Here is a 14,651-nt window from a genome sequence, read left to right as displayed (position 1 = left end):
GAAAAACCAGTCAAGTACGTCATTTTGTGCTCTGCTGAAAAAATGACGTTAGTGGCCATGTTTGAAGATTTACAGCAGCAAAATGGAGAATAACAGAAAAATGAAAAAAATACCAGTCAATCGGAAATATCGTCAAATTTGATTCGGCAAAATTTCATAACGGTCCGTTGACTTTCGTTAGGTGGCGCATATTACCTTAATACCAAATTATCGGACACTTTACAAAAGATAATAGGTAAGGGTAGATTTTTCAAAAGCACAGAATACCACAAACACTGCAGAGCCATTTGCAAAGTAGGCCCACAACGGAAAAATATTATAGACGGGTTGCTTCAGAAATCCAACAGTTAATTTTAATTTTATGCAAAATATAGAAAAAGGGGGAGGAAGTGGTAGGGGGTGGAAAGGGGGAGGGGGGGTTGAAGGGGAAAGTGAAACACGGATGAATATTCAAAAGGGTCATTCCTTAATCACAGTTACTCTAAAATAAACCACAGCAGCACAGACACTCGCGTACAAAAGACACACACACTCACATAACTAACTTACATAGATTGTATCATAGCTCGGTGTTTTTTCTTCACAAATTTGGTGCAGGTAAACTATATACACTGAGCACAGGGTGCGGTAACTAAAAGTGTGCAGGTATCAAATACCCGCACGCTAGTTACCGCACTGTTGGATAGGAAAGTATGCCAGCGTGTATGGGCGTGTCTCTGACAGCAGACAGCGACGTGCATTTTATTGATTTTCTGCGCTCACATTGGTTTATTTTACCTGAGCTTTACACATTTGTAAAAGCAAGGATTTTAAGTACTCACTGAACTGCTGTATATAGCAATGTGGAACGCCTACTGAACTACCATATATGGATGGCTATGATACAAAACAGAAAGAACATTAAAACTCTCGGGTAAATGATTTATACTCGGGGGCTATGCCCCCTCGGACAAATCGTTTACCTCGAGTTTCAATGCTCTTTCTATTACTAACCAAACAAACAAGTAAGATATAACAACACAGTAGGGCACCACCCAAGACATACAGATGCACAAGTACACACACACACACACACACACACACACACACACACACACACATAAGCAGGAAAAAACAACACTCGGGCACCACCTAAGGATTCCGGCAGCCAAAACTAAGGTAGGCACTTTAACTTATGCAAAAGCAAGGGAGTGCAAATGCAAAGGGAAAGGATGGGTGGGGGCGATAGGGGGAGGTTTGGAGAAGCAGGAAAGAAACACTACCAACAAACAAGACTTGAAAAACCAGTCAAGTACGTCATTTTGTGCTCTGCTGAAAAAATGACGTTAGTGGCCATGTTTGAAGATTTACAGCAGCAAAATGGAGAATAACAGAAAAATGAAAAAAATACCAGTCAATCGGAAATATCGTCAAATTTGATTCGGCAAAATTTCATAACGGTCCGTTGACTTTCGTTAGGTGGCGCATATTACCTTAATACCAAATTATCGGACACTTTACAAAAGATAATAGGTAAGGGTAGATTTTTCAAAACTTTAACTTATGCAAAAGCAAGGGAGTGCAAATGCAAAGGGAAAGGATGGGTGGGGGCGATAGGGGGAGGTTTGGAGAGAAGCAGGAAAGAAACACTACCAACAAACAAGACTTGTAAACCTCTGTCATGTTGTTGGTTGAAAGAGTAGGGTAAACATTAAGTATATCTAAGAGTTTTAGTATAATACATGTATTATCTTTTCATATTTACTAACTTCACAGGTTTTCACCTCCTTGGTGTTTTTCCTTTGTATAAATACCAGTGTTTAGTGTCGTAATTGGTGTAAGAGGTGTGCTTTCCAATGACCCAAAACATCACAAAGACACAACTGGAGGTCATTGTGGTAACTTTTCAGTTTTTGACACAGGATGATGACCCCCTCTGGGCATAATTTCAGGCATGGATGGGCACCTAGGTAGAACAACCAACCTCCCCCAAACCAGCGGAATGACTTCTTCACCCCAAGTGAGGTTTAGAACCCACAGAGATGAGGGGCAAGTGGGAGGCCCCTTACTAAGACTAAGTCAATCAGAAGAAGAAATAGTTCATGTAATGAGATGCTTATTTTCAAGTAATTTTTACAGTTTAATGTGTAAAATAGTATTAAAATTATTTACAGGTTCTCTTTAAAGGTGGATAATCAGATTTTGGCCATGTAACGGATTTGTTCGAAACTTTAGCATCTGATCATTTACACTCATTTATGTTCACTTAACACTTAATACAAATTAGATTTTCACTGGAGGTATTTTTATGCCCCCGAAGGGAGGCATATAGTTTTTGAACCGTCTGTCGGTCTGTCAGTCTGTCCGCAATTTTCGTGTCCGGTCCATATCTTTGTCATCGATGGATGGATTTTCAAATAACTTGGCATGAATGTGTACCACAGTAAGACGACGTGTCACGCGCAAGACCCAGGTCCATAGCTCAAAGGTCAAGGTCACACTTAGACATTAAAGGATAGTGCATTGATGGGCGTGTCCGGTCCATATCTTTGTCATCGATGGATGGATTTTCAAATAACTTGGCATGAATGTGTACCACAGTAAGACGACGTGCAGTGCGCAAGACCCAGGTCCGTAGCTCAAAGGTCAAGGTCACACTTAGACATTAAAGGATAGTGCATTGATGGGTGTGTCCGGTCCATATCTTTGTCATCGATGGATCGATTTTCAAATAACTTGGCATGAATGTGTACCACAGTAAGACGACGTGTTGCGCGCAAGACCCAGGTCCGTAGCTCAAAGATCAAGGTCACACTTAGACTTTAAAGGATAGTGCATTGATGGGCGTGTCCAGTCCATATCTTTGTCAACCATGGATGGATTTTCAAATAACTTGGCATGAATGTGTACCACAGTAAGACGACGTGTCGCGCACAAGACCCAGGTCCGTAGCTCAGAGGTCAAGGTCACACTTAGACGTTAAAGGTCATTTTTCATGATAGTGCATTGATGGGCGTGTCTGGTTCATATCTTTGTCATTCATGCATGGATTTTAAAATAACTACGCATGAATGTGTGACACAGTAAGACGACGTGTCGCCACAAGACCCAGCTCCATAGGTCAAAGGTCCTAAACTCTAACATCGGCCATAACTACTCATTCAAAGTGCCATCGGGGGCATATGTCATCCTATGGAGACAGCTCTTGTTAAAATTTCATTTTCTTATCCTGGTTGCCCAACCAAGATAGAGTTATTTTATCATAAGTATAAATTTGATAAACATACTTTGCCTAAGGAAATGTATAAATATTAGACATATTGTAATATATTTGTTAAATATTTGCATTAAAAATTATGTATTTAGATGGAATTCATTAGAAACGCAAGTTTGAAAAATTATTATTACCTCCCTTTGCCTATCTTGGTTGCGCAACCAAGATAGATTGGAAATAAATGAATTCAGAAGCTACACACAGCTTTAAAACTTGCATTTTGGTTCAGATTGTTCAATAGTTGATATGTCTATCAAATGCAAATGTAAAACTAGACATTGTGTCGAAATAAAAAGAAATACCCAGCTTTTTATATACTTTCATATTAAAGGGGAGTAATTACAAAATTTTATAAAAATAATAAAATACACATTTCCAATAGGAATCTAACTCTATGTAATCGGTCTTTTTGTTCCTTAAATAATTCTCTACCAGAATATACAAAAAGTAAAAAATGTCATTAAATGTTGATTAAATGTGATTGACCACCTTTAAAGCAATGTTACCCAAAAAATAGATTTTATATGATATACTTTAGAAATGAGTAGCAGTTTGGTAGTGCACATTTGGGTATGAAATGTGATTATGATTACAGTGGAGGCTTAGACATGTCCGTGCATACATGAAACAGTAATTTATTTTATATTCAAAATGGGTATTTAGTCAAACTCGGATTCAGATCTTGTACTTGGCGGTTCTATTTCCTCTTGTTATACATTGATCCAGTGTTGCATACCTTGGAAGTTGTGAATCTTTGAAAAGATCAAATCGTTAACAGTGATTGTTGTGACAATGAACATTCTAAGTTACATAGCATCACTGTTTGTTCCAGGCTTCACCATGGGTACTGTCTGTTAAAAGCATGTTACCCATACAAAGACATTTCTGACTCACATAGAATGCAAACTAAGTGTTGTGACCTATGTGGAATGCTGGACGTTAACATAAATGAGCCATGCCATGAGAAAACCAACATAGTGGCTTTGCGACCAGCATGGATTCAGACCAGCCTGCACATCCGCGCAGTCTGGTCAGGATCCAAGCTGTTTACTAACAGTTTCTCTAATTGCAATAGTCTTTGAAAGTGAACAGATGCGCAGCTGGTCTGGATCCATGCTGGTTGCAAATGCACTATGTTGGTTTTCTCATGCTGTGGCTCAAATACAGTTGAAACTCAGTATCTTGCTTATCTTAGTTCAAAATTCTGGCTATCTCAAAGACGTTTTCAAATCCTGTCCTGAAAACAGATGCACAATCAATATCAATCTTAAATCGAATTTCAGTTGTCTCGATGTAAAATGCTTGATCCCATGGAATTCAAGATACTAAGTTTCAGCTGTAATAACTTTCATTTTTCCTATGCAATTTCTCAGGTTGATGTTTCCCGTGATGGGCCCTAAATGGTCAGTTTTTTACCTTAAATTTTGTTTGGTATAGCCCAAAAATTAGCCCTAATTCAGAAACTAATGGAAAGATAAATAAATAATGGCGTTCTATTAGAAAAACAAATGTGATTTTTGTGAGGGAGAGTGTAACATTACCAGCGTGAATGAAAATGTTCAGAAATAGCGCTAATTTTCAACCAAATTGAGTGCTGTTCTCATACTTCATGTTATTGGTATGCACTTGGTGTGCGTGAGTGCTTTGTGTTATACAGAAATTATTGGCCAATGGTCAGAGGCATTTGGTTCATTCACAGTGTTTCCAATAGAAAGTCTGCAGTTCTAAAACAGGCATGATTGGTAATTATTTTCACAAATAAAGTTCCAATGCCTTTGGTTGATTCAGTATTTGTTCAGAGGTTATGGAAATGGAATTGGATTATTGACGCTAGAACTAGTTTAAGTAGGATTTTTATGAAAAATAATGTGAAAGCTGTGATAAATCTAAAAATTTAGTGAGGCAGAATTTGTTGCTGGTCATTGTTGCTAAATTTTGTATATTTTTTCTGTTTTGTTATATGATTGAATAATGATATATTAATTGAAGTGCAAGAAAAATCACAAATTTTCAGTTTTAGACATAATTCAACTTTCCAAATTATAATACTACATTTCCTAGAGATTTCTAGAGTTCTTACTTTGTAATTTTTTTTTTACTTGAAGCAATTTTGAAAAAAAAAATTGAATAATATTTTATAAAGAATTATATGTATACCAGAATTTATAAGGAAAAATTTAATAAAAATGATTGATTGTGGAAAAAGTAAATAAACTATAGAATGCTCATGGATGTATGACAGTTCTAAAAAGGGGAGCCAGTTGAAGGCAGCTCTTACTTAGTGCAATGGATGATTCTAGAAAGTTTTACAATACAGTACTATTGGTCAGTTTTTCAACTCTAGCACTAAGAAAGGCTTAAACCAGTATTAGTTAAGCCATCGCTCAACCTTGTTTTCTAACGGATTTTTACTAATACTCAGCGGGTATATTTGCGATGTATTTGCTAAGCCTTGGTCACACACTATGAACATGTAGATACAGTCATCAGATCGTTTCGCTGTATTTTTACATATATTAAACATGTTACTTTGGTGATTTACTACTTTCAAAAAAGAAATTCTCATAGAAATCATAGGAAAATACAAAGACACATTAAAACACAAAAGCACTAGCGCCCGGCTAATGAATGAAAAAAAAAATGCCAGGAAAAGGTGAATTTAATTCAAGGTAAGACTACAAGCATTCCTATGTTTGCTCATTGTCTTATTGTTTTCATTATTCCTAAATGTTCCACCTTTCATGTACAAAACACGTGCAATATGCACTTGTAATTAGGAATGCATTTGTAAATTTAAATTAATAGTAAAGGTACACAAACTGCACATGCAAATGCATGAATTTCAAAATCCACACGTCATTGAAAGGAGACGTATATATGTAGACGTGCGTATCCATATATATATATGTTCAACTTCATATTTTTGCATTACATGTAATTATTATTAATTACATGCACTTATATATTTATGCTTGCACATATATTTTGAAACCTGTACAAACGTAGCGAATTTAGTAAAGTTAAAATTGAAGAGTTGAATCTGTTACATTTTTAGCTCGACTTTTTGAATAAAAAATAGAACTTTTGCACTCGCCCCAGCATCGGCGTCGCCTTTGGTTTAAGTTTAAAGTAAAACATCTCTAATACTAGCTTTACTGAGACGAAATCTATCCAAAAAACCAAATCGTCGTAAATAACGAAAGGGTTTTCTCAGTCCCGTATCATTCCCTCCCTCCTCAACATTTTTGCTTTAACTTCATGCTGGAAATTTAAGTCCACGACTGTCTAAATATTCCGCCTCTATCTTTTCTTAAACCACCTATGCCCCAGGTTTAAAATAACAATAGAAAGATAAGCCATTGCCGACACCACTCAAAGTAGAAAAATCCAATCCAAGGTTTAACTTTTGTCAAGCCCCGTTGTTCACGTGCTGACTTAAGCGTTGTAAATATATCCGACACGGCTTAAGTCGGAGCTTAAGTCTTTACTTAATAGTTGAAAAACTGGCCATATGTATATAATTGTTTTAAATAGTATAGTTGTTTTGAATAAGTACAGTTTATTTAATAAATAATAAGATGTGTGTATTAGTGTCAAAGCGGACTGTGAGGATTTACATGAAATTCATTTTTCAGTTTGGACATGGACGGTCGAATGACTATTTTCAGAAGCAAATTTTGTCTGTTGGAAACTGTAATTGTTCTTTCGTTTGCCGATCAGAACTGATGAAGGAAGATTTGTATTCAACTATTTTTAATGTATATAGATGCATAAGTCATGGTTTTTATACTGATAAAAAAGTAACTCTTTAATGAGATAGCTGTAACTGGCATGCTGGCACCAAGAATGTGTGGAGACTCCCTTCCTGCTGATAATATTGTTGCCTGACTTCTTTAAACTCTTGCACCTCCGAGTTCAGGGTGATGAGCCAGGGTGATGAGTTGCCTGACTTCTTTAAACACTTGCACCTCCGAGTTCAGGGTGATGAGCCAGGGTGATGAGTTGCCTGACTTTTTAAACTTTTGCACCTTGAGTTCAGGGTTATGAGCCAGGGTGATGAGTTGCCTGACTTCTTTAAACTCTTGCACCTCCCAGTTCAGGGTGATGAGCCAGGGTGATGAGTTGCCTGACTGCTTTAAACTTTTGCACCTCGAGTTCAGGGTGATGAGCCAGGGTGATGAGTTGCATGACTTGTTTAAACTCTTGCACCTTGAGTTCAGGGTGATGAGCCAGGGTGATGAGTTGCCTGACTTTTTAAAACTGTTGCACCTTTGAGTTCAGGGTGATGAGTTGCCAGACTTCTTTAAACTCTTGCACTCCGTGTCGGTGATTCAGGGTGATGAGTGCTGACTTTAATGTTGCCTTGTAGTGATGATTGCCAGACTTCTTTAAACTCTTGCACCTCGAGTTCAGGGTGATGAGCCGGGGTGATGAGTTGCCTGACTTTTTTAAACTCTTGCATCTCCGTGTTCAGGGTGATGAGTTGCCTGACTTCTTTAAACTCTTGCACATTCGAGTTCAGGGTGATGAGTTGCCTGACTTCTTTAAACTCTTGCACCTCCGAGTTAGGGAAATGAGCCAGGGTGATGAGTTGCCTGACTTCTTTAAACTCTTGCACCTCCGAGTTCAGGGTGATGAGTTGCCTGACTTCTTTAAACTCTTGCACCTCCGAGTTCAGGGTGATGAGTTGCATGACTTGTTAAAACTCTTGCACCTCCGAGTTCAGGGTGATGAGCCAGGGTGATGAGTTGCATGACTTGTTAAAACTCTTGCACATCTGTATTTGGATTTGAGCCAAGATCAGCTGAAATTTTGGCTTTTAGGCAGATTATTATCAAACAATATAATGTTTCAATGTAAACTGTGACAAATCTGTAGTGACGATATTTGTTTGAAAAATCAGCTTTGTTAGGTTACTATTATCATTGTCTTCTTTGGTTACAAAATATTTTAAGTACTAAATATATATAAAAAAATAGTATAATTATAACATAAAATTTGAATTTTTATGATATATGTTTTTATTTGTTCGGTTATCAGCTATTAGGGTTGAAGAATGTCCATCATCCGTCTATCGTCCATTCACATTTAGTTTGTTTACACTCTAGCATCCACAATTTTGAAGCAATCTTAATCAAACTTGGTCACAATGTTTTTGGTCACAAGACCTCGAATGCATTTGATTATTGGCTAGATTGGATCAGTATGTGCCCTTGATTGACAAAATTTGCTATATTTCACTTTGTTTGCCCTCTAGCATCTTCATTTCCTCACCAATCCTAATCATATTTATATAGAATGTGTATGACTTCAAGATCTTGGATGAGGTAGATTATTAGTGAAATCGAGCCAGTAGGACAAGAGTTATGTGCCCTTGATTGACAAAATTTGCTATATTTCACCAAGTTTACAATCTTGCACCTTTATTTCTTCACCAATCCTAATCATATTTACAAAGAATGTGTATTACCTCAAGATCTTGGACGAGTTCGATTATGAGCAAAATTGGGCTGGTAGGACCAGAGTTTCGTGCACTTGATTTACAAACATTACTATATTTTACGTTGTTTACTCTCTAGCACCTTCATTTCTTCACCAATCCAAAACGTATTTTATGTAGTATATGTATTGCCATAAGATCTTGGATGAGTTAAATTTTGAACAAAGTCAGACAAGTAGGACAAGTGTTATGGGCCCTTGATTCTGCAAAAATCCCTATTCTCAATATCAACATTTATAGAATAAATCCTGTTTTCCGGTATTAGCCACTAATAAATACCCGTTTCCGGTTTTGAGGCGGGTATCGGCCATTACGCTATGTAGCGGTAGTGTTTAAGATTATCTTTTTTTCAAGGTTTAAACAAAGAAAATGTATAAAAAAGTATTGCAGATTATCATAAAACATTGTTTTAATTAAAATGTAGCAAAAATATCCCCAAAGTTTACTTTATTTTTTAAATCTTATCTTCTATTCTGTACTGCCGCTTCTGTAGCTCGATACCAATGGTGTGAAATTGTTTGAATTTTTCAGGGTTATACATATAAAACAATGTTTTTGTGCAAAGATTTTGTTGCCGAGGTCGTAAAATAGTATTTTCATTGTGAGAAAGTAAGAATTTTCCTAAATCCTTATCTTCTGGCAAAAATAATCGCTAATATTGTACACGGTCGTTATATCGGTTAATCCCGCCAGGCCCCCAGACCCTATTTACGGAAATACTGGGGAACAGGATTTATCCTATAATCATAATGACGAAATGGTCAATATTTTACCTTGTTTACACAATAACACCTTCATTCCTTCAGCAATCCAAATCAGATTTATACAGAATGTGTATTAGCATAAGATCTCATTTGAGTTCGATGATTAGTGAAATCTGACCATTAGGACTAGAGTTACTTTCCCTTGATTTTACAGAAATTGCTATATTTTCCCTTGTTTACACTCAAGCAACTTCATTTCTTCACCAGTCCAAATAATATTTACACAGAATGTGTATGGATGAGTTCCAAGAGCTAAATTAGTTTAGTAGGACCAGAGTTATGTGCCTTTGATTACAAAAATTGCTATATTTCATATTTTTTTGCATTTTTCTTTCTTCACCAGTCTTAGAGGTCTGTACTGGTTCTTCCCAGGGAAGACGGCTTCGCCTGTATCAGTGCTGTACACCAGGCATGTTAGTTTAGTTTATACTAATTTGTTTCAGCTTGTTTGTGATGAAAGCTTCAAGCTTATTTAACCACTCTCGAGTCCGCTTCCTGGCATGTTAAAGAACCAGACTGTCTATTCGCAAAGAGCTAGGCTAAGGTAGCCGGACAAGTCTGTATCTAAAAAGGATTTCTCTCTATCTGTTCTGGGGGCTTTATCTCACTCTGTCCCTCTGGTCAGATCACTCTGTGTCTGTACTAGTAGAGGATGAATTTCGCACCCTGTGTAGCTGCGTTTGCTAGATCTATATGTAAAGCGCCTTTGAACATGTTTATCATGAAAAGGGCGCTATATAAATCTTGTATAATAATAATAATAATAATAATAATAATAATAATAACAATTTAGTAGGACCATGATTTACAAAAATTGATGTATTTCACATTGTTTTTCATTTTTCTTTCTTCACCAGTCCTAATCATGTACATGTGATTGATTTGAAAGTTCAAGTATATGTCTTCAGGTGGTCTCAAATTATCAGCGTAGATAACTATGGTCTGATTTTATTTCAAATTACCTCCCTTGGTCTTTAATTAAAATGAACATATTTTGGTAACTACTTACATGATTGGTTCCAAATTTCATTTATGTGATCAAGTGGACCCAGACAATCAGGGTAGACAACACCGGAGTGAATTTTTGACAAATATCCTCCCTTTATTTTAATTTGAATGGATATTTCTCAGTAACTTCTGACTAGACTGATTTGAAATTTCATCAGTGTCATCAGGGTACACAGATGTTCAAGTTAGATGGTTATATAGCAGTAATTCGGTCAAAAATATGCTTCTGTGGTGGTGTCGAAAAAAGTCCCTAATAAACAGATCCTAATTTTTCCATTTTTAGTGCATTTGCAAGTAAATCGGGGGCCAAATGGGCATTATTTCACTCGTGGAATGTATTTTACATAAAATAAGACACTTTCAATGCTTATATTTGCATGTTTTCAAGTTGTTTACTTGAAAACGAAAGTAGGGTGTTTATTCTGCAGACCGCTTTCTGAAATGTGGCAATATGAGGGTACCTAACTTCAGTTGACTTACATTTCACTGCATACTATTCAACACCCCTTTTTCTTTTCGTTTTCTTGTAGCAAATATATGGATTTCTTGTGGAAAATAGGTCTGCGATGGAGTGAAAACCTAGAAACTGTATCAAAATTGATCTGAAGTAGCTGAATTTTATATGAAGCAAAGAACAATTTCTTTTATTGGTATATAGCCTAGAAACCCGTGGACTGATTTATGTCAGATTACCTCCCTTTGTTTTTAGCTCATGATGATTATTGTAAAACCTTGATAACACTATACTCACCATAGCATTATATTCCCAGTCTGTTTATTTATATGTATGTCATATGATATACTTCCACTGATAGAAATATCACTCAGGTGAGCGATATAGGGCCATCTTGGCCCTCTTGTTCTATTTTTAGTATGAATGTAATTATAATATACATCAAGCTATTTCATTATCCACAAAATCTTCCATTGATACATTTCACAATATAATTCAGTAAAATTGCAATTGATACAATATTATTTCATCACAGTTAAGAGATATAATTAATCAAATCAATAAAACAGATTCAGTGTGAGATGCCAGGTGATACTGTTCATATATTACAAAGTATTTACCTTTGTATCATACACTGCAAACAAGTATCATGGTATCATTTTTGAGAAGTGTTGTTCCTTTTGTTTTGAACATTTTCTTATTATCTGAATATGGCTGGTAATAAAAAGCTATAATTTATCAGAAAGAACTTTATTGATCCACTCGCTAAATAACTCAATAGGGAGAACGCAGATCTATGGATTGCAGGTTCACGAGTTCGATCCCCAGGCGGGGCATATTATGTTCTCCATGTTGATTTGATAAAAGACATTGTGTCTGATATCATTCGTCCTCCATCTCTGATTCATGTGGGGAAGTTGGCAGTTACTTGCGAAGAACAGGTTTGTACTGGTTCAGAATCCAAGAACACCAGTTAGGTTAACTGCCGGCCATTACATAACTGAAATACTGTTGAAAAACAGCGTTAAACCCAGAACAAACAAACAGACTTTATTGAAAGCAAAATGCTTTCAACAGATGGATGCTTACTGTGGTCTTCTTCTAGGAGAAAACTTTTCGTCTGAGTAGAAAACCCGTGTGTGCCATGCCTTCCCCTGGAGTCACACAGAGATAAGTTTTGCTCTTAGTAATTAAAACATGTTTATTTTCAGAAATGTTGATATGCAAATGGACGATGACCACTTTGACACTTGTCTTACCTGCTGATCAAGGAATAATTGCTATGTGAGTGAATGTTGACCAATTCACCCTATGTCTTACCCACCAGTGTACGAATCATCATACTTTATAACAGAGCAGGACAGGGGCGGATACCAGTCATCTAAACCATGTGGATCATGTAGATTGCTGTGTTGTGCATCCTCCCTTGCAAAAACTATGGATGTGTTCTCAATGATCAAACATTCGATAATATCAGATGAAGTGAACCCTATTACAAGATATTTTGATATTCGTCAACATGTGGCCAGTTGCGGTCCAGAGATGGTTTGGAAAATATTTGATGCTATAAGACTAGAAGATAGCAAGGTAAATGTATGAGGGTGTGAGTGGAACATGTTTACATTGATGAGAATTCATTGTTGGTAGTCACATGTTCAGATAAATCTGCAGATTAAACAGATTCTGCAGTGAAATTTCTAAAATTATAGGCTAAATATTTTTTTACACAGACTCTTGTCATTTAAAGATCGTGATCATCTTTATCAATTTATAGAAATTACTAGAAACAGATACACAAAGAGGTATCAGAAATAAAGGATGCACTAGTCAAAGAAAACTAGAATGCAAGAGGTATTAGTTACCAGTAGAATGGAGAGGCAAATGTAATTCTAATTTGCAAGTTTTGTTGCCTACATATTAATTTGGTAATTCAAAAAATAATTCAAAAGATGGAAAAGCTGTTGTGTTTCCATTTTATTGATTATTCTTGCTGCATTTTATATTTGCTAAATCTTTAATATAGTCTTAGTAGTTAAAAGGTAATTATCACAAAAGAGCTACAATATGACACCAACAATCAAAGTCACAAGATGAGAGTTATCAATGGTTTCAAGCAACTCGTTTATCAGCCAACTAACATTAGAAATTTGAGTTACCATGGGAGAAAGCACTCTCGTGACATTTTTAAACAACACATTATATTATGTGTTATTATACGCCCGAAGGGACATTATACAGTTATTGACTTATGTGGAGGTCAAAACACATATTGACCGAAAAAATAAGTCTATAATTGTTATTAGCTCACTTGAGCATGAAGTGCTCAAAGGTGAGCATTTGTGATCGCCCTGTGTCCGTCGTAGTCCGTTTGGCCATCCGTCTGTCGTCCGTCGACAACAATTTGACTGTTAACACTCTAGAGGTCACATTTTTGGCTCAATCTTAATGAAACTTGGTCAGAATGTTACCCTCAATAAAATCTTGGACGAGTTCGATATTGGGTCATCTGGGGTCAAAAACTAGGTCACCAGGTCAAATCAAAGGAAAAGCTTGTTAACACTCTAGAGGTCACAATTTTGGCCCAATCTTAATGAAACTTGGTCAGAATGTTATGTTACCCTCAATAAACTCTTGGACGAGTTCGATATTGGGTGATCTGGGGTCAAAAACTAGGTCACCAGGCCAAATCAAAGGAAAAGCTTGTTAACACTCTAGAGGTACAATTTTGGCCCAATCTGAATGAAACTTTGTCAGAATGTTACCCTCAATAAAATCTTGGACGAGTTCGATATTGGGTGATCTGGGGTCAAAAACTAGGTCACCAGGTGAAATCAAAGGAAAAGCTTGTTAACACTAGAGGTCACATTTTTGGCCCAGTGTTAATGAAACTTGGTAAAAATGTTTCCCTCAATAAAATCTTGGAAGAGTTTGATATTGGGTCATCTGAGATCAAAAACTAGGTCACCAGGTCAAATCAAAGGAAAAGCTTGTTAACACTATAGAGATCACATTTTTGGCCCAATCTTAATGAAACTTGGTCAGAATGTTACCCTTAATAAAATCTTGGACGAGTTCGATATTGGATCATCTGGGGTCAAAAACCACCCCTACTGACTTTGGGGTCGAAGGTCAAAGTCACAGGGACCAACGTTAACTTTTTGCTTGAAGGCACTTTAATCGTGAACCACTGAACCCAGGACCTTCAAACTTCACATGCTGATAGTACTTATTGAGTACACCACCCCTACTGACTTTGGGGTCACCAGGTCAAGGTCACAGGGGTCAACTTTAACTTTTTGCATGAAGGCACTTTACTCGCGAACCACTGCACCCAGGACCTTCAACTTCACATGCCGACAGTACTTATTTAGTACACCACCCCTACTGACTTCGGGGTCACGAGGTCAAAGGTCAAGGTCACAGGGGCCAATGTTAACTTTTTGCATGAAGGTACTTTACTCGCGAACCACTGCACCCAGGACCTTCAAACTTCACATGCTGATAGTACTTTTTGAGTACACCACCCTACTAACTTTGGGGTCACCAGGTCAAAGGTCAAGGTCACAGGGGCCAACGTTAACTTTTTAGATGAAGGCACTTTACTCGTGAACCACTGCACCCAGGACCTTCAAGCTTCACATGCTGATAGTACTTATTGAGTACACGACCCCT

General features: G+C 36.9%; 1 protein-coding gene across 3 annotated transcripts in view; it reads left to right on the top strand.

The window, feature by feature from the left end:
- The window catches only part of LOC128555512 (SCY1-like protein 2), a 503,011-nt gene that overhangs the window by 223,472 nt on the left and 264,888 nt on the right, over nucleotides 1-14,651 (top strand). For all 3 annotated transcript variants that reach the window (XM_053537940.1, XM_053537941.1, XM_053537939.1), the window contains exon 4: nucleotides 12,191-12,566. In XM_053537940.1, the coding sequence (XP_053393915.1) occupies nucleotides 12,291-12,566 (276 nt within the window). In that variant the 5' untranslated portion in view covers nucleotides 12,191-12,290. The remainder of the gene's footprint in view (nucleotides 1-12,190; nucleotides 12,567-14,651) is intronic.

The sequence above is a fragment of the Mercenaria mercenaria genome, chromosome 3 (genome assembly GCF_021730395.1).
Source record: "Mercenaria mercenaria strain notata chromosome 3, MADL_Memer_1, whole genome shotgun sequence".
Classification (NCBI taxonomy): domain Eukaryota; kingdom Metazoa; phylum Mollusca; class Bivalvia; order Venerida; family Veneridae; genus Mercenaria; species Mercenaria mercenaria.
This window is presented reverse-complemented; position numbering and strand designations above follow the sequence as displayed.